This window comes from Microplitis mediator, chromosome 8, assembly GCF_029852145.1.
Source record: "Microplitis mediator isolate UGA2020A chromosome 8, iyMicMedi2.1, whole genome shotgun sequence".
In the NCBI taxonomy this organism is placed as follows: domain Eukaryota; kingdom Metazoa; phylum Arthropoda; class Insecta; order Hymenoptera; family Braconidae; genus Microplitis; species Microplitis mediator.
This window is the reverse complement of record NC_079976.1, coordinates 21,539,953-21,567,761: the sequence shown is the minus strand read 5'-3', so window position 1 is coordinate 21,567,761 and position 27,809 is coordinate 21,539,953. Positions and strand designations below refer to the sequence as shown.

General features: G+C 34.6%; 1 protein-coding gene across 1 annotated transcript in view; it reads right to left on the bottom strand.

Moving 5' to 3' along the window:
- The window catches only part of LOC130672619 (uncharacterized), a 169,100-nt gene that overhangs the window by 99,019 nt on the left and 42,272 nt on the right, over positions 1–27,809 (bottom strand). Inside the window, exons 7-13 of the mRNA XM_057477258.1 lie at positions 27,140–27,374; positions 23,401–23,558; positions 23,191–23,321; positions 10,998–11,271; positions 10,235–10,895; positions 9,907–10,137; positions 9,610–9,834 (exon numbers count right to left, since the gene is read on the bottom strand). Coding sequence (XP_057333241.1) covers positions 9,610–9,834; positions 9,907–10,137; positions 10,235–10,895; positions 10,998–11,271; positions 23,191–23,321; positions 23,401–23,558; positions 27,140–27,374 — 1,915 coding nt within the window. The remainder of the gene's footprint in view (positions 1–9,609; positions 9,835–9,906; positions 10,138–10,234; positions 10,896–10,997; positions 11,272–23,190; positions 23,322–23,400; positions 23,559–27,139; positions 27,375–27,809) is intronic.

Genomic DNA, 27,809 nt, shown 5'->3' with positions numbered 1-27,809 from the left:
CACACCGTTTTTTTGAACCACAGACTAATGGACGTCCACGATAAATTTTTTTTAATGAACTTTTTTTTATATTAATACATATTAGACAAATTAAAAAAAGTATCAGGATCATTTATTAGTGTTTCAGCTTTATATTGATATGCTTTTCATAATGTGTAAGAGTAATAGAAAAAAAATATATGCACTTTAATGAGTGGAAATCGTGTGACCTTGACAGGTCGGTTATAAAGCACAACCTCTCCGCTTCGCTTCCGAGGCGTGCAAAAAATAATTTTTAATTCTTTTAAATACTTCCCTAGCGGATCCGAATTACGGTAAATACAGTGATTCACCGTAATTTACCGTAAATTACGGTAATATACGGCAAATTCCGGTAAATTGCTGTAATTTACCGTAATTTTACGGCGCCTAGCAGAATTACCGTAAATTACGGCAATTTACCGCAATTCGCCGGATATTACCGTAATTTACGGTAATTCTGCTAGGCACCGTAAATTACGGTAAATCACTGTATTTACCGTAATCCGGATCCGCTAGGGTTTCCACTACTTTGAATCCCTCAAGTTTTGAAGAATCGAATTCGTACAAATCGATTTTAATCACCTGTCTCTAACGAATACAAAACGATTAAGAAGGATTTAAAAAACAAATACTTTCAAATTGCTTTTAATCGCTAAATAATAATTGGAATTTCAGGTTCGATGGGAGATTTGAAAAGATTCAAAAATATTTAAATATTTTAATATCTTCAAATCCTTTTGAATCGCTAAATAATCCTTGAATTTCTGGTTTACAAAGAGATTTGGAGTGATTCAAGATGATTCGATTTTTTGAATACCTTCGAATCCTTTTCAATCGCTAGATAATAGTCTAATTTCTGGTTTGTTAGGGGATTAGAGAGAATTCGGAGAGATTCGTTTTTCTGAATACCGTTGAATCCTTTTTAATCGCTAAATAATAGTCTAATTTCTGGTTCATTAGGGGATTAGAGAGGATTCGGAGAGATTCAATTTTTTGAATACCGTTGAATCTTTTTCAATCGCTAAAGAATAGTCTAATTTTTGGTTCGTTGGGGGATCAGAGAGAATTCGGAGAAATTCGAGTTTTTGAATAACGTTGAATCTTTTTTAATCGCTAAATCATAGTCCAATTTCTGGTTCATTGGGGGATTAGAGAGGATTTGGAGAGTTATAGGTAGTTTGTATAGTGGGTTACCGTACCTATGTTCGTCTAGTTTCCACTATATTTAATAATTGTTTATTAATTGGTGTATTGCCGTACGATGGACGGTGTGGCTCAAGAAGTTATAGATCAAATTGAATGGAATATAGTATAGTGCCGGATAGCTCAACTGGTAGAGCACTCGGCGCGATACCGAATTGGTCAGGGTTCGAATCCCAGTTCGGGCTATTTATACTTTTCTCAATTTATCTATAAATTGTCTTATCCCTGATTAAGAAATCTAATTCGGAATGATTTGAGATTATGTAACTCTTAATTATTTTAAATCATTTCTAATTGTCTGAATTATTTTGCTTTCGAGTATAAATGTTGGATTGAATCATTTTAAATCACATTGAATCGAAAAATAACGAAATATTATTTTCTAATTTGAGATTATTTAAAATAATTCGAACGCTCGAATCATTTCAAATTAAATCAAATTAGAAAATAACATTGCAATTTCTGGTCTCTCGGACAATTCAGAATTATTCTAAATAATTTGAACGCTTGATTCATTCCAAATTCAGCCAAATTAGAAAATAATATTGCAATTTCTGGTCTCTCGGACAATTCAGAATTATTTGAAATAATTCAAACTTTCGAATCATTTTAAATTAAAATGAATTAAGAAATAATACGACAATTTCTGGTTGCTCGGCTGATTTTAAATTATTTGAAATAATTCAAACTCTCGAATCATTTTAAATTAAATTGAATTGAAAAATAATATTCTATTTCCGATTCCACGGCTGATTTAAAATTATTTGAAATGATTCAAACTCCAGAATCATTTCAAATTGAATTGAATTGAGAAATAATATGGCAATTTCTGGATCCTCGGGTGATTCGAAATGGTTTAAATTCTTGAGTCATTTTAAATTAAATTGAATGAGGAATTAGTATCAGTTTCTGGTTCCACCAGTAAATTTAAATTTTCAATTTGAAATGACTTAAATGATTTTAAATAATTATATAAATCCTAAAATAATATTTTACTTTTTCATGATTCGCTATGATTGAAAACGATTTATTTTAAAATGACGCTTGAAAGCACTATGATTTAATGATGTGGGAAGATTTGAAATTATTAATATTTAAATCATTTTGAATAATTTAAAATTATAATTTTTATGACTTGAAATAATTCGGAGTTAGAAAGTTTGAATTATTTTGAATAATTTTTATTTCTAATTTTATGATTTAAAATGATTCGGTGATGAGAATTTTAAATTATTTCAAATTATAATTTTATGATATGATACAATATGAAATAATTAAAATTTTTCAAATCATTTCAAATTAGATTTCTTAATCAATATATTGAGAAGGTTCCTTGCATGTTTAGGTTTCCACTATATTTAATAATTGTATTGTTAAATATAGTGGAAACCTAAACATGCAAAGGAACCTTCTCAATAAGACAATTTATAGATAAATTGAGAAAAATATAGATAGCCCGGACTGGGAATTCACCTCAGCGATTATAAAGTATTTGAAGCGATTCAATTTGGTCGAGTTTGAATACTTTACAATCGTTGAGGTGAATTCAAAAGTATTCGAACTTCACCATTTTGAATCGCTTCAAATCAATTTTTAGTTTTATTTATATTAAGATTATCACGTATGTATAATAATTATTAATGCTTAATTATTGCAAGGTAATTAAGATGTAAACGAATGGATCGATGAACTGACGGAATTTAATGTAAGACAATAATTATTAAATATTCAATATTATTTGAATCGATTATTATTTAATATTAATACGAATATTAAGATTAAATACCGAATTCAATCCTATTGAATAATTAATAGCAACACAACTAAATATTCGATGTTTGATGGGTGAGACCCACGCGCAACAAGTCCCGGCTTGTTTTTACTACGACGTAATAAAACACCCGGTCTTTATTCAATTCCCGAAATATTAGTGAAACTCAACGAAATAATTAGCAAAACTTATTAAACCGTATTAATTAATACTTATCTTGGCACGATGGCACGAATTCGTGATTGATAATCAATTAATTAACAATTATTGTTAATTTTAATATTGGCTTGGCAATTTAGCGGATAGAATGTTCACAGTGAGTGTGTACAGCGTGAAGACTTGTGGTCAACTAACTAAAAGACGCGGTGACGTCGGGTCGTCGTTTTGACGGAACGGAAAAATTCAGACACCCAAACGACAGAGATATACTGTAAGCGTGAGTGCAACGAAGATGCACACAGAAACCGACGCTATGTTTAGCGCGCGCGTTCGCGGTGCGACCTGAGTTGGCGACGAGATAGATTTTAGTACCGCTAGATGGAGACTGATTTGAATATTTAAATTTTAAATATTATTATGATGACAATTCATTTTAGGACTTCCGTTCTCGACGGAACATCGAGACTAGCAGGAAGTTTTGGGGCTGGCCTGCAGGGTCAACCAATAGGCCGATTTTTTTTTTGCGGCTATAGTCTGACTTCTGCATATACTGTACCGCATCATTACGGTAATGGACCAAAACCTCCCATGTGCAATAGACGTGCAGTGGCTAAGGAAACCGCAGAAAAAACCTAGCCAGTACAGATTCGGTTTGTAAGAAGCTCCAGTGATCGATAAATTCCCATTTTACCGATCAGTGCATCATTATCCAACGCCTAACATTCAGAGACCTCCGTTCAAACCCGACGCGTGGCTAAGCGGTAACCCAGCCAAGTAATAATCATACCCAATACAACTTAACTTCTGCTTCAGCAGCTTTTGGGAAATAATAGAATTATCTTGCGTGAAAAAGTTACACGTGTTAAAATTTTTATTAGACTAATTCAAGTACGCGAATATTCTCCGGAAGGGCGCAAACGGCTTGGGTTCATTTTTCCCAGCACTTGTGCCAGCTTCCTCAAGGCATAGCAATCTTAATGAAACGAAAATTATCTTGCGTGAAAAACTTACACGCGTTCAAATTTTTTTTTAACAAATTTAAGTACGCAAATTTTTTCCGGAATGGCGCAAACGGCTTGGGTTCATTTTTCCCAGCACTTGTGCCAGCTTCCACAAGGCATAGCAATCTTAACAATACGAAAATTATCTTGCGTGAAAAAGTTACACGCGTTTAAATTTTTTTTTAACAAATTTAAGTACGCGAATTTTCTCCGGAAGGGCGAGAACGGCTTGGGTTCATTTTTCCTAGCACTTGTGCCAGCTTTCACAAGGCATAGCAATCTTAACAATACGAAAATAATCTTGCGTGAAAAAGTTACACGCGTGCAAATTTTTATTTGACTAATTTAAGTACGCAAATTTTTTCCGGAAGGGCGAGAACGGCTTGGGTTCATTTTTCCTAGCACATGTGCCAGCTTCCACAAGGCATAGCAATCTTAAGAATACGAAAATTATCTTTCGTGAAAAAGTTACACGTGTTCAAATTTTTATTTGACTAATTTAATAACGCGAATTTTCTCCGGAAGGGCGAGAACGGCTTGGGTTCATTTTTCCTAGCACATGTGCCAGCTTCCACAAGGCATAGCAATCTCAACAATACGAAAATTATCTTGCGTGAAAACGTTACACGCGTTCAAATGGTTATTTGACTAATTTAAGTACGCGAATTTTCTCCGGAAGGACGAAAACGGCTTGGGTTCATTTTTCTTATCACTTGTGCCAGCTTCCACAAGGCATAGCAATCTTAACAATACGAAAATTATCTTGCGTGAAAAAGTTACACGCGTTGTAACGAGTACTTTTTTAACTAATTTATTGTAAACAATTCTTACCCCCGGCTTGAGTGAAGCTCGCCAGAGTCCAGGATTCTAACAAGGGTAAATTATTGTATAAAGTCAACTATAAGTGAAATACAGAACCTCTTTATTCTGATAAATAAAATAACAATAGTACAATTACAATACGGCGAATAAACAAAACCCACTCATACACGGCGTTTACAATTCTCGGTTACCGCCGTCGGTACAAACGTTTTCCCAAATCGCGTCGCTAAGCTCCCCTTCTCGGCCCTCTGTTCCCGCTTCCTGACGGGTAGCTAGTGCCGCCCCGCAGGCCCTATCCCGCGTCGCCTGAGGGGAGAGTGAATAAAATCGACCTCGCCCCCACCTACTCGGTTGTGATCACCTACCACCGTTTGGCTGAAGGCCTCCAGGTGGGGAGTTGCCTTTTCGTCGTGGGTGAAACTGTTCACTTACCTGTGTCGTAGTCCGCGCCAGGTAGAGTGGACCCTCTTTAATTCCTCGTCTAGAAGACTCCCGTCGAGGAATTAAACCCAGAGAAAAGTTGCCCAACGGTGGATAATTTTGGGCTTTATCACTTCAACCTTATTTATCTATAAGCGAAAATTATTCGCCCAATATCGCAACCTATCGTGTGCCGTTGAACTTCGAAAAACTCACCGATCATTCTAAGTCCCGATTAATTTTCGCAGTTAAATATTCGTTTTCACTCAGACAATTTATAATTTTCACAACAAATTATATTTTCATACGAATTCTCGCTGGGATTTAGGCTCATGACATTCAAACAGAAAAATTATTTTATCATAAATTATTTTCTATTCTAAATTGCATTAGGACTTAGAATAAAAATTTAATTAGTATTAATTCATAACATTCAAGTAGTTAATACTTTGAAGAAACTCAATTTTTGTTCTTCTTTAGAACAAAAATTATCGGTTCAATAGTTCGCTTTTATCAGTTTGACGATAGTTGCCGCAAGCGAACCAACGTCGACCTTGTCGGCCCTCTATCGCAGCGATGGCGAACTCTCGACGTTCATTCTCATTTTTATATTCTTTTATTCTGAACCGTCGCTGATAACAATTTTAATCACGGAAATAATAAACCAAAATAAATATAATACATGTTTATAATAATATTCTTCGTTCGCAAGTAACTAACTAATAATTTTTAAATAATCATTCAATACTACTCATCATAATGAAAGAATATATAATACTAACAATAGTAATAGTAATAGAGATAATAGTAATTAATTATAATAATAATAACGATAGTAATAGTTATAGTAATAATAGTAATCATAGAAAATAAGAAACAAAAATAATAATCGTAAACAAAACAAAGACAAAAAATACTGCAGTGTCATGGTCCACTGCCATGTTCCTCACACCCCTCTTGCTTTGAAACGAAAAGTGGTGAAATTTGTTTGCCACTTTTCGTCTGGTAACTTCTTTCTTTATTCTTCCTTTTCGGCTTTGGATGCCCGTAGTCTGGCCAGCATGTCATCAGCGGTCTCATCCGACAAGACTATAGTAGGTGTTTTCTGGTTACGGGTTTGGCTCACTTTATATAGTCATAGCTCGGCGTCATATGCCGTGTATCTGCGTCGCCTTTGATGCGGGAGGAACGGTAGACTCCTGACTTCGTTCAACGGCGTCAGAGTTGCCAACAGCTGCTCCAACGACAGTTCCGGTCGTTTTCTTGGTCGCTCGAAGAGATCATCTGGCTTGTCCTCGAACTCTTCTGGATAATCCATCAATAACGGTGCGTCGTCATATTGAGCCCAACTGGGTAAACGGGCCACTGTCAGGGTATTTTCTGATGTCGTAACTACCAATGGGTTGGCGGGGACTGTGTTCGTCTCGGAGGTCCGAGTGGATGGCGCTATGGGTAGTCTTTGGTTCGGAGGTAATCAGGATTTCCTCTAACAGGCGGGCTTCCTTTTCCAACGTGTCAGTCGTTGGGTGTTTCTTCCTTGGTCGAGTCCGTACGAACCCATTGGCAGGATCATACGGCTCGGGAGCTGGTGCTATCCGGATCTTTTTGGGCAGTGTTCGAATCTCCGCTATTGAGACCTTCGGTCGCTGAAGTCTCTTCTTCTTAGGATTTCGTCTGGTTTGTTTGCTTGGTTCGTCGAGGCCCTTCCACTGCCATGTTCCTCACAGCGTTCAAATTTTTATTTGACTAATTTAAGTACACGAATTTTCTCCGGAAGGGCGCAAACGGCTTGGGTTCATTTTTCCCAGCACTTGTGCCAGCTTCCACAAGGCATGGCAATCTTAACAATACGAAAATTATCTTGCGTGAAAAAGTTACACGCGTGCAAATTTTTATTTGACTAATTTAAGGTCATAATGGCCATAATGGTCATAAATGACTATTGAAATGTAATTTAATCATGACAAATGTATACTCGATAATTTGAATGCATTTATGAATTATAATATTTATGTCATTAGATCATTACATTTGCAGATCATTAATAATATTGTTATATATAGAAATTATTATTGTATACTTCAATAAAAAACTTGTCAAAACATGTTTGATAATTCTTCATTAATCATTATTAATGAGTTATTCAAATATATCGATTTGACGTTTTTTCGGCAACTGATATTTGACCGTACAGTTATTTTGTCACGGTTGCTTCGTCAACTGATTTAGTTTTTCCGGTAAATTTTATCGCACGGATATTATGTCTTGTTGTTATTTTGTCGTGAGGATGTTGAGCCCGCAGTTACTTTGTCCGCGGATGTTTTGTCGTGCGGTTATTTTGACCCCGGATATTTTGTCTTCCGGTTATTTTGTCGTGTAGTTATTTTGTCTGCGGATATTTTGTCGCGGATATTTTGTCGCGGTTATTTTGTCTTCGGATATTTTGGTACGGAACCAGTTAAAGTAATACTATGTAGGCTGTTTTGCTCACTCGTCACATATGAGTAAGGTTACGAACCTTTTGACCTATGATGATCGACGAGCTTGGAGCCTTGTCCTTTCAGTAATGCAGTAATCGTCAAAAAAAGACCAAGATGTCACCATCTTTGTGTATTGAAGTTTTGTGGGTCGGTTCGACTTTTCTGGATTAAACTTTAATGATCTAAATTAAATAAAAAAATATTTGCTGTGCCTGGGAACAACTGAGAGAATGGGAATTCGAGAGAGAAAGAGGTAAGTTGTAGGGCCTCAGTGCGTGGAGACATAGCTCGTGATGGTCGGTTTGGGATCTTTGAAAAATATGAGTAAATTTTGTTTACGAAGTTTCTTTTAACTCTGATTTTCCAGAGTCCTTTTTCTATTATTTTGTATATTGAGCGCGCTGGTACGTGCCACGATCGCTATTTGTTCCTCTCATCTATGAAGAATATAATTTTTGGATTGATTTTCAGGATAGAAATCGACTGGCACTCGTTAGGATCCTTAGGAAATTTGGAAGGAGATTAATAAGTAAAGTGCAATAGGGTTGAATGTGTGTCTCCTAATTTCAATAATAGTTATTATAATTCAAGTTTATTTCGTTTGAGTATTGTGAGTAAAATTGTACGTTCAAGTTTGAATTGAAACACGACGGCAGAGAATCATATATGAACTCATATCTGATCAGACATTAACAGTGAGACAAATCGCTTTTCGTCTTTGCGATTTTTACCAGCAGCCACCAGAATTCGCGGGTTGAACCCTGGCTTAGGCTGGCCTCTAACAAATTTTGAATTATACTAGGACAGAGCAATGGACTAGGATTCTTGCAAAACAAGGACCCGCACTTATTCAAACTCGGCAACGTATCAAAAGTTTATCAACTTACCTCACGGCTTATTAAATTATAGAATATTCGTATTGATGGTCGAATTACTACTTATAATTCAATTTGTATTATTGACTCAAACTATTTGGCAGTCTTACCAGTATTTTAGGATGAGGATAGAGCAAGGGTAATGTGTAATGTCAAGGATTGATATTATAGAAATACGCAAGTTTATTGCCAATTGTAACAGAGATTCATTTACTTACATTAGTTTCCGCAAGGTACAATAACGCAGTCCTGGTTGGAACGCCGGATACGCAATCCGTAACCACGTGGAATAACGCCTTGTTGTACATTGATTTTATTACTTAATTCTAATATTATTACCGCGAATGTGTCGCCGGTAACGTATAATGTTTTCAATATACTTAAATTGAATTATAATTACTAACTAATAAACAATAAAAGTATTACTTTGCAAGTTAATTGCCAGAAAGAAATATAAAGTTTACAGAATATAAAGTACGTGAATATTGCAAGTACAATTGCCTCATTAATAATCGATACTAAATAATAACGACGTCTGAACGCTAATTGATCCAGGATCGAAGTGGTGACCGATAATTTTTGGGCATAGGGCTAGCCTCCTGACTCTGTCCCCACTTCCTCCGGACAGACATGCGTCGACGTGACAAGCTGTCATGTGACCACGGCACTATGACATTCAATGTCAGACGGCAACGAGACGGATAAAAACGGGAACCGCAAGGCTGAGGATGAGGGTGACAATTCACATTGTCTCAACAGATAAGACTATAGGTCAGTGATTTTTTTGAAGTAATAGACTACGAATAATATCTTATTTCTATGATAAAACTAAATTGATATATATTTGAAGCACATACTTGTTATGCAATCATATTGCAATCCTATATAATTTTTTTCAGTCGAAAAATAATAATATATTGGTAAGAATGACTTCAGTGGGTTCTCATGATTCCACTCAAATATTGGACTGGAAGAATCATGATAAACTTGAATTTTACCTCGCGGTATTTTAATCACAAACTGATTCCATCTTCCGACAAATAGCAAATGATACCAAACTTTTGACATCACAAGTTTATAATCTAGATCGAATTTTAGAAGTTAGAGTAAGCACGTAATCTACATTGATACTAGTTTAAATGATAATAAGATACCTTCTTCTTCTGATTTATAATATAGTAACATCATTGAATTTTTGTGGGCACCGATTGTCAATTTATAGCTTGATTTGAGGCCCCGATTTGCATCGAATACTAAAGTAACGGAATCCGGACGATCGGGCTGCCAAATTTTAATATTAATTTTGATACCTTGTATCCGATATTCTGGTAAAATGTACATCCGCCTACCAACATTATCACCTTTAATGAGAAAAATACATTCTCCTGAAAAGTTATATGAATTAGATTTTTTTTTAACTATTCCATATGATATAAAGAATGATAAAAGTAATAACAATAATGAAGCATTTTATTCCACAACCTGGGAAATCACAGTCTTCCACATCACACAAATCTTGTAGAACTGAAGGATCTGTCGTATAACACCAAGTACCAGCGATACTTCGAGAAGGATTGCGACAGAAATCGCTGGCATTTTTCACACTTCCATCTGGGTAAAGCGCATTATCATAATAATCTGGATTGACAATATGAACAGACTTCGTTGATAATTTCAAAATGATATTTGATTGATTTTTATTTGTGACATCCGATCGAAAATTAAAATAATTCTGTGACTGATGATGATGATTGAATTTTTTCGAAAAATATAGTGAGTTATCTGTAGTAAATGAATTGTCATCATATGATTCTCGAAAAAACTCAACATCTAGTGGAGGAAAAGTCCAGTTTGCTTGTAAATGTTTCCAATCTTCGTCACTTATCCAACGTGCACATTGACGACCTGATCGTGTTTGAGATAGTGTTCCAATATAATCATTGGCAGTCCCTGTTATTCGACATTTAGATGACCTACAAGCTCGAATTAAGCAATGGCCTTTGAAAGCTACTATGCTTGTTGAGTCCCATAAGGCAAAACAATATGGACCTTTCGGATCATTATTAATATTTCGACACTTGTTTGTCGCTTTCATTACGGAGCCTTCAGGAAATAAATCATCATTCTTTTGATGATCCGGAACCTCACGAAAAAATTTATAAATAATATAGTAAAAAAATTAAACATAAAAGACGATCGTGATGACAATCTAAACGATATTAATGAATAATGAATAATTATATACCATGTCAGATGACCAAGGTACGCATGGGTTCGTGTCTGCCGTAAACCACTGGGAGCCTTCATAATTATCATTTTTGTTGCTAATACAATTGGGAGGTAATGATTCTTCTACATAAGTGTTCAATTCAGGAGTACAATATAATGTCCAGTGAGCAATTTTTTTACTTCCAATACTAAACCATCTTAATTGATTGAGAAAATTATTTTTAGCATGCAGTAAATCAACTCCACCATAGTATTTGTGAACTAATATATATAAATTTGATCCAAATATACTATAATAAAAAATAATATGAAAATATCATTAATTGCAATAAAGTTTCATAATCACCTTACATAACACAACTATAATATGTCATGACCTGACGCAAATCTTCATAGCTCATGAAGTATTGTTAATAATTTCCTAAAAATACCGGGTTTTGATCATGTCAAACTTTTAGTTTATCTTTTTCGATCTATCATTAACATATATTAACATAAAAAATAAGGATAGAAGTATCTCACTTTACTAAGATTTTATTAGAAATATACCCTCGCAGATTTGAATTACGGTGGAAACACGGTGGGTTTGTTCCATTTTACCACTGTGATTACGCGGTGTAACCACCGTGATTCCACGGTGGCTTGACCACTGTGTATACACGGTGTTTCCAGTGTGATTACGCGGTGGATACACCGTGGAACCACGGTGGTGAAATAGTACAAAGCCACCGTGGAATCACAGTAAAAACTCCGTGTATACACAGTGGTCAAGCTACCATGGAATCACGGTGGATACACCGCGTAATCACAGTGGATACACTGTGTATAGCCGGTGGTAAAGTGAAACAAACCCACCGTGTAACCACGGTAGATCCACGGTGTTTACACTTCCACGGTGTTTCCACCGTGATTCAAATCTGCGAGGGTACGCATTTGTTTTTTAACTTTTCGCTATTAAAGATTTTTTAATGAAGGGAAGTTATTAGTTTCGATCCGATTTTTAAAACTTAAATTTTCAACAGATCTCGACGTTTTGAGGTCCTAGGATGCTGTTTTGACTATTTTCAAGATGATGTCCGAGTGTATGTGTGTTAATATTCTGTCACTTTTAAACGAATAAATCCATTTCGCTTTTTACGGTTGTATCAGAAGCGGCTCATTAATTCTAAGAGTTTGCGAGAAAACGAGTATTATCGTTACAGTGTATTCGAAGATATTACAAAAATAAATTTGTTTTTTTTTTGTAAATAACTTTTATTCTACTTGATGAATTGATTCCAAAATGTATTCAGTTTTAAGACTTTATAAGCCGCGTTGAATGCCACCTTAATAATCAAAGTCACGTCGTTTCTTCAAGAAAAAACATTGTCGAAAAAATTTCGGAAGTGTTTTTTGCTAAAAAAATCCAAATCGTCGAATTAATTGATCACAGTATTTTTTTAACGTTAGTAGTTAAAAAACTGTGTGATTATTATCGTGAATGTTAGAATTGGTTCATTATTTTCAAAGATATTGGTAATTGTAAATTAAAAAAAAAAGCCATCTGGCAGCCAGAATGGAAGGTAGATTTCTTAGAAATTTTCAGCACCTTCCAGACTTTTTGGTAACTGGCGCTTAGTTTAAAACGAAGACAGTCCTTGATTATTTTTACTGAGGTTGAAGCCAATTTTTTAAGGTCAGTTTTTTAATCCGCGATTTAAATATTGATAGAACACTTATATTTTTATATGTAAATGTACGAGCGCAATAAAATTTAGGATTGACAAATTAGCTTCGAGTAAACGGAGTTAGAAAAGAGAATGTACATATGTAACAAAATATGTATTGATAAATTTCACACAGTTTATTAAAACTGTGAGACTTATTAATTCATTATAATTATCGAAAATGGCGCAAGCAAATATTTAGATATTGAAAAATGGAAAATTAAATATTAAGCTCAAAGATTCCTCATGGAATTTGTAGATAATAATAATAGAGTAATAAACAAATAGGTAAATACTAGTTATAATTTATATTTATTTATGATTATAATAAATTTAAAAACGAGAGAGGTTTAACAGGCGCATGGCATCGGTATTTAACTCAACGTAATTATTTCAATTAATTTTAATCAAATAATAGAGTGTTACGTCCTATTGATTTTTATAATTTTCGAAATAATTTTCTTTTATTCATAAAATTTTTTTTAAATAAAATGAGCCACGCAAACAGCAAAATACCTGCTGAGGGAAGTCTTAGTAGGAAGAATAATGCGTGCGCCGACCAAAATGAAAAATATGGAGGGGCCGATAAGAAAATTTAAGCCCCAGAAACAAAAAGGAAACTCTCGCTATAAGTGTTCCTAGCTATAAGTGTTCCTGCTTAAATAGACAAACTTTGCGAGCTCAGAGAACACAGTTCTTGCAGTGATCTTGTAGAGTTCGTTTCGAGAGTTAGTTGACTTGGACCGATTTAAAACTTGATTCTCAGTTCTGAATAACGTGAAAAAATTCAAAATGTATTTCAATAATTTCACACCAATGTATGAGAAGTCTATCCCGTTAGTAGAGAGGTATCCAATGTATCCGTCTTCACCTGAGAGTTTGACGATGAGCGTGTCGGCAGAGTGGAGTTACAACCCTCAAATACAGCGTGGTCATCTACCTCATCTCGAGCTTCAGCTACAGCAAAATCAGTATTGCCGAAATATGTCACCCTCCCAGGAAATAGAGCAAGCTCTTACAGAAGGTAAGATTTTAATATTTTGTATAAATATTACGTATAACTTTTGAATACACTGTCAAAAATTCGCGGAGTGAATTATTTTTTAATTATTCACTCCCCTCGGAGTGAAATTCACTCCGCAGGGGAGTTTTCGCGGAGTAGATAATTTTTATTCATTCAATCCCTCCGGACCACTCGACAATGTTTTAATCATGTTTTAGGCCAATATGTTATATAAGGGGTAAAATAGACCACTCGATAAAAAAAATTATAATAAAACAATTTCTTTTTTTTCAATTTCCGTCAAATTATAACCTCTGTAATGGTTTTATTATACTTAAGGTCAATATGTGTTATGTGGGGCAAAATGAACCACTCGAATAAAAAAATTGTAATGATAAAATTTTTTTTCTATATTTTCCGTCAAGTCAATTTTTTCGTTACAATTTTTTTTTTTGAGTGGTCCATTTTACCCCATATATCACATATCCACCTAAAGTATGATAAAAACATTGTAGTGGTCATAACTTGACGGGGAATAAAAAAAAAATTTTGTTAACAATTTTTTGGGGAGAAGGCCTTCGTGTCCCGAAAAAAAAAAAAATTTTTTTTTCATTTTTTGCAAAAAAATTTCGATTGATTCTTCCGAAATAGATGAAATATAAACAAATTTGATGGTCAAAAGCCACAAGAAAAAAAAATCGGCTTAATCGGTCGTCTCCCTTATATATTTTGATGTATGATAAAAATATATTTTTCGTATATGATTGATGTATATATATTATAACGTGTTAATTCTTTCTTAATAACGTGAAAAAATTCAAAATGTATTTCAATAATTTCACACCAATATATGAGAAGTCTATCCCGTTAGTAGAGAGGTATCCAATGTATCCGTCTTCACCTGAGAGTTTGACGATGAGCGTGTCGGGAGAGTGGAGTTACAACCCTCAAAACAGCGTGGTCATTTACCTCATCTCGAGCTTCAGCAACAGCAAAATCAGTATTGCCAAAATATGTCACCCTCCCAGGAAATAGAGCAAGCTCTTACAGAAGGTAAGATTTTAATATTTTGTATAAATATTACGTATAACTTTTGAAAACACTGTCAAAAATTCGCGGAGTGAATTATTTTTTAATTATTCACTCGCTCTCTTCTGGCTACGATCATCAAAGTGTGCACAAGTTTTTTTTTATATATTAGGAGTACAAATAAGTTTCCACCGTTTTATTGTAGATGGCGCGGCGCGGAGTTTCGGTTCGCTTTCACAGATCATAACCGGCTTAAAAAATAGTTTGGACATTCAAGAACAACATAACTTATTAATATCATTGATTTTATATTGGTAAAATATAATTTTTATAAGTTGAAAATGTCCAAATTTGAGCCAAGTAAGCGTCATTTGCGGGAAATATTAGTTTACTTTTTTAATTTAAAGAAATCTGCTGCTGAGGCGCATCGATTGCTCGTAGAAGCATATGGTGAGGGTGCTTCGAGTGAGAGAACGTGTCGAGAGTGGTTACATAAGTTTAAAAACGGTGATTTTGACGTAGAAGACAAAGATCGCAGTGGAAGGCCAAAAATTTACGAGGATGCAGAATTGGAGGAATCATTGGAGAAAGATTCATCTCAAACACAAAAAGAACTTGCTCTAACATTAGAAGTCACTCAGCAAGCAGTCTCACATCGTTTAAATTCATTAGGAATGATTCATAAACAAGGAAATTGGGTTCCGTACGAATTAAAGCCGAGAGATATTGAACGCCGATTATGCTTAAGTGAAATGCTGCTAGCTAGACATAAAAAAAAGGGTTTTTTACATCGTATCGTAACTGGTGATGAGAAGTGGATACATTATGACAATCCAAAAAGAAGAAAATCATGGGGATTACCTGGCTACGCGTCAACATCAACAGCAAAACCGAATATTCACGGAAAAAAACTTATGCTGTGTATTTGGTGGGATCAGCTAGTTGTAGTGTATTATGAGTTGCTTAATCCGAGCGAAACAATTACTGGAGCCCTCTATCGAACACAATTGATGAGATTGAGCCGAGCTCTGAAGGAAAAACGCCCTCAATACTATTCTAGACACGAAAAAATTATTCTTCTGCATGACAATGCTCGTCAACATATTGCGGCTCCCGTGAAAAAGTACTTGGAAACACTTGATTGGGAAGTGTTACCCCACCCGCCGTATTCACCAGACATTGCACCGTCCGATTATCACCTGTTCCGGTCCATGGCACATGCTCTGACGGCGCAGCGGTTCACATCTTATGAGGATACCAAAAATTGGGTTGATTCGTGGATAGCCTCAAAATACAAGGAGTTTTTCAGACGTGGGATGTGAATGCTGCCTGAGAGATGGGAAAAAGTGGTTGCAAGTGATGGGCAATATTTAAAATAAATTTACATTACCGTTCTTCTATAATAAATATTTAATTTGTGTTAAAAAACGGCGGAAACTTATTTGCACTCCTAATATAATGAAGAAAAAGAAAAGGAAAAGAGTTAGTTAAACGAGTATAAATACTACATCATGTATTCGTACAGAGAAAACAGGTACAATTAAAATATGAAATAAATTAAAAATATTCAGTTTAAAATTAAAATGCTATATAAAAGTATTAATGTTCAATGAATTATATCAGAATTACAAAATAAAAATTCGAACTCGTTTTTTTTTTATTTATTAATTTAAACTACAATCTGTTAATTAACATTAAGTAATTTTTATGGTACATATATTACAGGTTTTAGAGGTAAGCTCTATGGCTTGCGAGGTATTTAATTAGTTGAAACGGTTTTTCAGGTCTGACGGTTTATATCTTTTCAATCTTCTGCTAATTTGTTCGACGTTCAGTAGGTTTGTTGCTAGAGTGTTGGGGTGATACATTAGTCTAGTCTCATAGTTGATGCTGAATTGTTTTATTTCAGATTTTACAAATGGAATTCCGAGATCTCTGTAAATTATCTTGTTTGACACAAACCTTGGTGCGTTAGCTATAGTTCTTAGTGTTTTAGACGGGAATCGCTGAAGTATTTCAGTATTGGAGTTGCTGGCAGTTCCCCATAGCTGTATGCCGTAAGTCCAGATCGGCTTTATGATTATCTTGTATATGTTTACTTTGTTGTGAAGTGATAATTGGGATTTTTTGCCAATGAGCCGATATATATTTCTCATTTTAAGTTCGAGTTCTTTTCTTTTCGTTTTAATGTGCTTAGCCCATGTCAACCTCCTATCCAGATGCATTCCCAGATACTTGACCTCTCTTACTGGAGTAAGTGGATTGCTATACAACGTGACCGTAGGACAGTCGTCTCTCTTGTTGGTGAAGGTGATGTGTACTGATTTATTTGGGCTAGCTCTCAGTCGCCATTTATCCAACCAAGTTTGTATTTCGTCCAGTCCTTTTTGAAGCAGAGTGGAGGCCGTAGCTGGGTGTCTATGCACTGATAACAGTGATGTGTCATCTGCAATAGTTGCGACTGTGACATCGTTTCTGGTGGGAAGGTCAGCTGTGTAGAGAGTATACAGGAAGGGATCTAAGACACTACCTTGTGGTACTCCTGATTGGATTGAGAAACAGGACGAGATGTTCAGGCCTTGTCGTACTTGAAACTTTCTATCACTTATATACGATTTTAGGATGAGGAAGTATTGTGGAAGGCTCTGTTTTATTTTATACAGGAGTCCAGTGTGCCAGACTTTGTCAAAAGCTTGCTGTATATCAAGAAATGCAGCCGAGCTGTATTTTTTTTCCTCTATAGCGTTTGAGATAATATTGTAACCCTGTTTACTTGCTCTATGGTGGAGTGTTTGTTCCTAAAGCCAAACTGGTGGCTTGGAATGAGCTCTTCTTTGTTTGCTACTATTTTTATTCTCACCAGCAGCAGCTTTTCAAACAGTTTAGACATAACTGGCAGTAGACTTATAGGCCTGTACGAAGTTACCTCATTGGGAGGTTTGCCTGGTTTTGGAACCATGATTATTTGTGCCAATTTCCACTGGGTGAGAATATGTGAGTTTCTAAGGATGGCATTAAAGAGTGTACTGATGTATACAAGCGCTTTTGACGGCAGTTCCTTTAGCATTTTTCCTGTGATATGATCATAGCCAGGGGCTTTGTTGCTAGCAATTTCTTTACATAGGGCCCCATGTACTTCTCTGGGAGAAAAGTGACTGATTGGCAACATCATTGGAAGAGGACAACCCAAATAATCAATAATTTCTTCCTTTCCCAGGTTCGAAGAAATAGGTTTGAATACTTCCGGAAGATGCTGAGCGACCACTTCAGCTTTTTCAGCATCACTTCTTGCCCAGTTGTTGGAAACTTTTATTGGAGGGTTAGGATTTTGCGGTTGCTTGAGCCGTTTGGTGACTTTCCATAACGAGTAGTCAGCGCTAGCGTTGTTCGTCAGATTTTGGAGATTGTGCTGAATGGTATCATTCTGGAAATCGCTAATAAGTTTTTTAAGTTCTCGTGCTGCTCTGTTGAAAACTGTTTTCTCTTCTGGGTTATGGGATAGTTGCCATTTCCTACGAAGTCGTCTCTTCTGGCTGATTTTATCTTTTATTTCTTTAGGGTAGTAAACGCTAGACCCTTCTGGAGAGTTTTTCGGGGTGGCTGCGGAAGCCGAGTCTTGTAGGAGCTTCGTAAATTGCTCTACTGCAATGTCAATATCATCGTCATTCTGCAGTGGCGTAATTAAATTAATTTTTTGCAGTATTTTGTCACGGTAGATTTCCCAGTCAGTAGTTTGATCATGGAGAGCTTGTTTGTTTTGTTGATGAATTACTCCCGTGCTTATTGTTAGAATTATTGGAGTGTTATCTGATGATAAATCTAGACTGGGCTCCAAGTTCGTGTATGTTTTGGCTATCCCTTTTGTGACAAAGAAATCTAGAACATCGGGTATTTTATTTAGATCGGTTGGCCAGTAGGTTGGATGTCCTGTAGACCAGGATTCACAATTTTCAAGACCCATCGCTTTGAAAAGCTCTCTGCCTCTGGTGGTGTCAATTCTTGATCCTCAGTGCTTATTTTTGGCATTGTAGTCACCTCCAGCTATGAAACTTGGACCAAATGTTCTAAAGAACTTATTAAATTGTTCCTTTTTGATATTATGTTTAGGGGGGCAATAAACAGCTGCCAGAGCTATTGAGCCATGTTTCCAATCTTATTTCAATTGCTGTTGATTGAAGCTGATCGCTTTCGTATTTAGCGAGTTCGTGATGTTTGATAGTTTTTTTTACGATGATTGTAGTCCCTCCATGCGCCGTTCCATTCGGATGTTTCGTAGCGTAAACATCGTAGTTAGAAATTTTAAGGAAACTTCTATCAGTAAAATGAGACTCCGATATTAACATGATATCAATTTTGTTTGTGTGAAGGTATGTAGCTAGTTCTTGTCGGTGTTGAACTAGACCATTGGCATTCCATAGAGCTATATGATAAAAATTATTTATTTTGTGTCGGGAGACTTTGTACTACTGCTGTCAACAGTTTCATCATGGTATTTAAGAGTTCGTTTTGGCGACTTAGCATATCTTTAAATTCTTTAAATGACTTCTCTAGTACTGTTAGAACAGCACTTTCACTATTATTTCGGTTGAACTCATCGTTTATTCCTGGATTTGGACTAAGAATTCGAGCGTAGCTCTGTCTATTATTTCCCTCGGCGTTAATGTCACCGAGAGGCCTGAAAGTTTGTGAGGATAGTTGTTGCGTCCCGGCAATCCTCATTCTGCGCCAGTGAGGTTGTTGGGCATTGGATTCTTTCTTGTCTAGTAGTTCTTTATATACTGGGCAGCCTTTGTAATTTGCTGTGTGATCACCATTGCATAGAACACAGAGTGCCGGAGTGTCTTCCGTTTTTATGCACGCCGTAGTTTTATGTTCATCACCACATTTAACACACCTGTATTGTCTACGACAGTAAGTTTTAGTATGTCCATACTGCTGGCATCTGGTACACTGTACAATTTCATTTTTTTTTTCTGGGGGGTTCTATTTGGATTTTAGCATTAACCAGCAGGTCTATCTTGTAGATATCCTTGTTATTGTGTTTAGGTTCTAAGTCGAGAAAAAATAGAGGTAATGGCATCTTTGTTTTTCTACTTTGGATATTTATAACATTGCAGACCTTATGTCCACGTTTTTCTACCTCTTCCTTGATCTCACTTGTAGGGGGGGACGGGTGCAGAAATCTTATCACAACTCTAAGTGCGCGTTCCTGTTTGAGTTGATAGGTGTGAAATGATGCGCCTTCTGCATCCAGCGCATGCACAATTTTCCTATACGCCTCAGCATTATTAGCCATAATTTGTAGTTGACCACTACTATCGAGAGTCTTATGACGATAATCCTTACAGTCGACAATTTTGTTAAGTGAAGTCACCAAATCCTTGATAGAATTTACGTTGAGTACGAAGATGGGGGAGGCTTAGGCTCGGTTTTATTTATATTTATATTTATTAGTGAGGGATTAGAGCCAGTGTTGTTTGTTGACTGTCTTAGCAATGCGTCATCATTCGGAGCAATAGGCGCATATTTGTTTGACGTAGCTATTTGAGAAGATTCACCATCACTATCTGCCTTTCTAGCTCTCTTTTTACCCTTTCGTACAATCTGCCATGAAGGTGACTGGTTGGGCAATTGAACAGGAGTTTTTTCTAGCCGGATATTGAAAATTCTTTCTGCTGATAAACCCTGGCTTACAGTTGAAACTGAGTTGGATCCTGCAGAATCCAATTCCAGGTCCGTATCTTGGACCATCGCGCCTCCGCTTTGTTCTCCCATGATGCCAAAGTGTAACAAGATCACCTCAGTCACTGAATCACGTTAAACAGTATAACTAAGACACCAAATTATAATATACACTCTGTAGACAAGACTTGATTCGAACACATGTTGTTTAAAATTGAAGTGTTAAATGAAAGTTTAAAATATTCAATTAATTATATCAGATTTACAAAAATTAAAATTCGAACACGTGTAGTTTGAAATTTAAATGTTATCAGAATCACAAAATTAAAATTCGAACATATGTAATTTAAAATTAAAATAGTAAATATAATTCTGAATCTTGTAAATTAGAGTCGGCTGACTAGCCGCCTAATAATTTATTTTCATAATTTTTGTTGTAAATCAGAGTCGGCTGACTAGCCACCTGTCTTTAGGTTATAATTGAAATTTAATTGAATCAGGAGGTAATTCAACATTGTAATTAGAAGCATAATCTTTAAATATATATATATATATATCCTCCATGGGAACAGAAATTGAATATTATTTTAGAATTAGAAAGGATTAGTTGGAATTAAACTTTTTGAATCCTTTTTTATTCTTTTCAATCCACCGCAAGAACAGAAATTGCAACATTATTTTAGAATTTTGAAGAATTAGTTAGAATTAAACTTTTTTGAATCCTCTTTTATACTTTTGAATCCTCCGCGCGATCAGCAATTGCAATATTATTTTAGAATTGAAAAGGATAAGTTAGGATTAAAAATGTTTAATCCTTTTGTGTTTTTTTTAATCCTAAATCGAAAATAATTTTTTCGCTAGATGAAGGAGAATTAAAAAGGATTCATTTTATGTTCGATCTGAATTCTCTGGAGAGTTAAGAGTAGTGAAGAGTGTTTAGTAGTATTAAATATGTGTGCTTTTTAAATCCTTTTTAATTCATTTTTTTAACCATGGAAGTACTTTCACTTCTATAAGATTGTTACAGTTTATTCTAATGTATTTTCAATAGGAATTGATCAGGCGAATTTCGATGTTATAATACTTACAAAATCTCAATAGGATTATTTTTTTATACGAAATTTTCAGAATTTATAAGTTTTAGTAAGAGTTATATATCCTAGGAGATAATACCTTATTGAATATCATAAAATATTTGTCATATTTTATGAGAAAATATTTAACATGTATTTCTTCGAAATTTTATGAGACTGAATCAGGAATCACATGGACAAATGCAGACCTTTTTCTCATAAAAATTTTATGAGAATTAGTAAGAAAATCTATAATCGAATTAACTTGTAAAAACTTAAAAGATTTAATTTGAATTTAAAAGCTGTGTGATTTATGAGTTTTTGTGAGTTTTAGTTAAAAGGCTATTACTTATAAAATATTATGGAGAACTTATGAGATTTTATAAATAATTTCCATTCACATAAAATATTAATTTTATCAGATTGATTCAAAAATAATTGCTTAACTTCATTTTTTTTTATAAGAATTTACACCAAAAATACTAATATTATCACTTTTTTTTGTACTTTCAATATTTTAACTGTTCGGAGATGAGTGAAAATATAAGTTTTTATGTGATTTTTTACAAACCCAGTAATGTATCTTGCCCCATTTTTTTTTTTTTTTTGGTGCAAGATATATTATTTTTTTGTAGTGATATTGCATTGGTTTGGTTAAACAGAATAAAATTTCTCGGAACAAGTTCTATGCTTTTCACGCAAGTATTTTTGTATTCTTCGACCAAAACAACAAATGTTGCTAAAGCCAAGAGAAAAAATTTCTCGGGAGAAAAGATCGATATGGAGAAGGGGAAAGTTACCGGTGCTAGGCAGCAGCAGCGGGAGTAGTTCGGTGCTCGCCACGAGATCGCGCCTACGATTTGTAGTGTCCCTAGTAAGACATTTATTTCAGGAGTGTTATATACCAAATTTCAATACGATTTTATTCGAGTTCTCCTCTGTCATTTGACAGACCAACAAGTACCTGTTTGGTTTGTACTATGGTATCTCCCATAATACATCATGACTTTAATATTATATTTAATATTTAATATTAATGTTTACTTGTGTAATTTTTGATGAATAAATAAACTGACTTAATTTCATAGATTTTTCGTGAATAGATTGCTAAGGATTTTCCGCGTAAATACTAATACAAATATTCTTGAGTATACATAATAACAACTTTTTGAATTCATGCTAAAAAATTCAATAATTTAGCATATAAACCTCAATCAATACTGAAGAAACTATAACTTAATCAATCTCATAAATTTTTTCGTTACTATATGAAAAATTACTGTACTCACATTGATTAATCAGTATAAAATCTTGTATGATTACTTCAGAAATCGTCTCATACAATCTTATTCATTTCCAAAATCTGCTCAATTGTAAACTTTACATTTTTCGAAAACTTATAAGTACTTATAATCACAATATTATAGCTTTTGTTTCTTATAGATTCTGATAATTTATATGAGAATTTTAAGAAAAAATTTTTTCTTATGCACTATCTATGAGAAAATAATTGTGTCAGAATTTTTGAGATTTTTCGCGGACAAATACTGATCATTTTCTCATAGCTAATTGTTTTTATGAGATTTTATAAGACCTTTTTCACAGGGTTGCTAAACGGTAATTCGAAACGACACCAGAACGTAATACCATTGTCACGATCAAAAAATATTTGCAACCTTAGTTTCTAAAATACATTACAAATAAATTTTCACTTACGTAATTGTAAATTCTTTCCAACTCCAGTAATCTAATTTCTCTTCAGTTTGTACATTTTCTAAATGCTGTTTTGTTGATTCACCTGTTTCGTGATATTCGACATTTATGAAACCGTGACTATTTATCGTTATCTATAATCATTCAAACCAGTTACTATCATTCATGAAACTGTAGATGCAGTACAAAATAAATATTGTTGATTTTTAATACCGTAATACTAGGAAATTGTATTCCAGGGCTTGAATAAAACTGGATTGATATTTCGAATGACGTACGAACGAAAAAATGAATATTGTAATCTTTATTGTCATGATATATCGGCCAAATTTTCATATATTCATTCCCAAAAGTCGTGTGAACCTCACAAGCTAAAAAATTTGGATTATGATGTATAATTTTTATTGAAACCTTATCTTTTCTGATTTTTTTGAACTAATAATATGTTACCAGGTAGTGACAAACATATAGTACATTAATTTGACACCTTGAACAAAATTCAATAAGTTAATGTAAATAATATTTATTGTTTCTTTTAGCTATTGTACGTAGATTCTACCAAAATTTGCCTATTTTAATTGCTATCATTCCTAGCGGATCCGGATTACAGTAAATTACGGTAATTACCGTAATTTATGGTAAAATACAGTAAATTGCTGTAATTTACCATAAGACAGGAAATTTACCGTTATTTACGGGAAGTTGCGAAATTTTGCCGTAAATCACAGAAGTTCTGCCGGATATTGTATATTACGATAATTACCGTAATTCGAATCCACTAGGGATAAGTTAATTTATAAAAATTCAATACTGAAAATTTCACACCTTTTTCAGTGGATTGTCCTCACGCTTATTTCAGTATATTACACTTCAAACACTACTTTCAATCAACTCGTCTTAAACGGATTATGTGACGACTAAAAAAATTGTGACGTTTTTAACTTCCCGCTTAATAAATTGTAAACCTTAAAAAATTCGGGAAGTTATTGTTTCTACTCCGATTTTCGAAAACCGAGTTATTATCAGATGTCGACGTTTTGAGGTCCTAGGAAGCTATTCTGACCATTTTCAGAATAATGTTTAATTTTCTGTATGTGTGTATGTATCTATGTGTGATTTCTCTTGATCGAAAAAAACTAGAGTAAGTGTTAGCAATATGTAATGTTTAAGCATCAGACCCGCGCATCGTTCGATACAGAAAGATGAATCAAGATGAGCAATATTCTCGAATGATCCATCCTCCGTTCTCACGCTCTCTCCGTTTTTGTTATTAACAAATGAGTCACTTATCTATGAACAAAAGTTATCTTAGAACAAAATAGGTATTCGGGCAGCTGCACGTCTCGAGGATTTACTCAAGGCATCAGTATTTATTTGTACATAACAAAAGTAAAGAGAAAAATATCTTAGTTTTTGTTTGGCCTATAATAATATACATGTATGAATTTCTGTCAAGTGGAACGTTCAATCTGTTTAGCTCTGCTAAGAAGGTCTTTCGCAGTTTCAGATTTGGTTTGGGTAAACATAGCTCCATTTTCACTAAGGTCGACGACAGTGCTCCAATTCATGGATCTCAAGAAAAATGCTTCTCTTATGATAAAACTGGCGTCCCTCAAGGATCAATACTAGGCCCTTTGCTCTTCTCATTCTTCATCAGTGATATTGCCGCAAATATTCGGTTCTTGAAAAAGCTACTCTATACCGATGACCAAATTTCCTTGGCTTTCTATCCACATGAGATCGAGGAGTGCATCAGGAAGATTAATGAGGACTGGCTTGCATCAAGCAGTGAGATGACTTAGATAAACTGCAGCTCAACTTCAAGGAGTCGAAGGCTATTATCTTGGAGTCCAAGCCTTTTGGCAACTTAATTCTCTAAGCTTGTGCTGGGTGATGATGGTATCAAAATATCGTTCGTCTCCTTCAACTGTGTGACCTTGGTGTCCGTATTGATTCGAAGTTAACCTTCGAAGATAATGTGAAATATACTGTTGCAAAAGTTACCTTTGCTCTCTATAGTATTTATAGTCTACGTCGTTCCACAGACCTCAACATGCGTAAAAGATGGATCAATGCCTTTAAATCGGTTCTGTTTTAAATACCAAACTACGAAGGCTGATCAACAAAGGGGTAGATATGTACTTGGTTTGCCATATGACTCATTGATCTTACAGGTTAGAGTTAGTCTTGGTTGGTTAGGCCAGGAATCGTGCAGCCACCGCATTACGGGAAATGGGCATGAGCGTGAGTGTAGCGTAAGGAGGACGTGAGAGAAAGGGAATGACGTCAGCGGACGTGGGAAATGTGGGAACGGAGAGTACCTGGCTCAAGGGTCACCAAGTATAGTAGGTCTTTGGAGAACAATAAAGCAATGCAATTAAGAAAGTGAACTCAAAAATACAGGTAAAATATTCTCGAATAACTAAAATACTATATAAAAAAAAGAGCCTGAGAGAGGCTTCGGACCAAATATTTTAACTCACAAATAAACATGTAAAAAATGAATATACAAAATAAACCTAAGGCTAGTGAAAGTTTTTACTGTTTTGAACATCTGCTCGCAATGTGTTAGGAAAATAAAAATTCTTAAGACTAGAATTAAACATTTAGGTCTATTTGAGTGCGAAATTCTCAAGGCTTTATTTAAAGGTACGTAATAAATTTATAAAATTCAATTTAACACTAAAATAAATATTCAAATTTAAAACAAATTTAAAATAAATTACAAATAAAAGCTTACAAATTAGCGCTTAAACAATTCAATATTCGGTACTAAATAAACTTAATTCACCCATAATTACTCAAATTTAATAAATTTAAGGACTTGGAACAAATTCGGACCACGTTACACTTCGCTTACCGATCATCCCTCTCATCTCTTCCAGATCCCGACGGACGCCTGACAACGTTTATTTCCCTGGTATCAGCAGCCAGTCTAAGCGCACACGTAAATTCAAAACTTAAAATCAATATCCTTTGGAGATGAGCAACTTGAGCGGTGCTAGCGGCATGTCTTGAATGCACTTAGTATGCTAGGTCGTGGAGAGAGGGTCACGGTACGTATTCCGCACACACTCTATGAATACTCAACTTTCCATCTGCAGCGCATATCTCCACATACTTACACGGAAAAAAATTTTTTGTGACCACAAGATAAGATAACTTACGGTAACAAAATTCTGCCTTAATATACGGATAACGAAGCATTCGTTGAGATTAAAATGTTTTTATAATGGTAACAAATTCTTCGCTGGATCAAGCAACGGTTTGTAACTGTAACAAAACTGTTGTGTTCCAATAAAAAAACTGATTTGTTGAAGTAACAGAATGAATTTGTAGCATTAACAAAAATTTTTGTAATCATAAGCTAAGATTACTTACGGTAGCAAATGCCGGCTTTCAAATACGACGATATGATAATAATAAACATCATGTCTTCTCATAACCAATCGACTTCTTGATTACGACACAACTTTATTTGTTACTATAACAATTCGATTTGTTAACATAAGCTAATCATGTTTGTCATTATAGCAAAATCTTTCGTTATCCCGTCTTTTGTTATCAGGAAAAAATTTGTTTTTTTCCGTGTACTGACTATCTCTTTTAATGCACACACATGCTCACACTTACTCATCCTCCAAATCTGCGACGTCAGCAATGTAACGTCACAACAGCAATATCAACTACTACATCATTATGACGAATCGACTATAACATTCAAAAGCATGACTTTCCAATATACAAGGTTGATCGAAATTAAAAACTTTAAGACATATGACGGCTGAAAAAATTAAATCAAAAGACGATCAATACTCTAATCCGTATTTAATATTTTTTTAACTGCTTGATAACATATTGAGAATTCAAAGAAATATAAAAGCGATAAAGTGTTGTGACAATAGCTTTTGATGAAAGCTCTACAAAAACAAATAAGAAAAAAAATTCTTACATTCTTGACAAAATTCGGTGCTCCAAAGAATCCCATCACCCGCTAATCCATAGTATAGAAAACCATCGGGATACAGTGTTGATAATGAACCTTTCACTGCATATTCACCTGTATATATAGTTTCTGTTGAACCAGCTAAGCTAATGGACACATATCCAAGGCTCCATGAAATTGTTATTGCTGACCAATTTTCGCCAGTAATTAAATGAGGTGTGTGCTCAAAGTTAGTCTTCAACTATATTAAATTATTTGTTGTATTAATAATAACATTATTAATCTAAATGGTAAGAGAAAGTAAAGTAACGTGAGCTACCCGAAAAATTTAAAGTAAAATATCACATACACGTCCGATTTTGTTTGAATTGACTTAGTTTAATTATCGAAACCCAAGTTCATGATGATGTCAAAGTTTTTAGGCATTAAAAAGAATCAATAATGTCACGTGCATATGAAATGTAGTCGCGGTTACTGAGAACTAAACTTATTTTTTCTTAGAAAAACGACAGTCTTCATCTAAAGGAAGCTAACTAATCAAATAGTGGGTTGCCGAGGATTAAATAATGTAAACTTGGATAAAGAACGATGTTATTGATGATAAAGCAATAAGTTCTAAGTAATAATTAAAAATATGCACTCAATCTTTTGAACTCTAATAAACCTACTTTGGCAT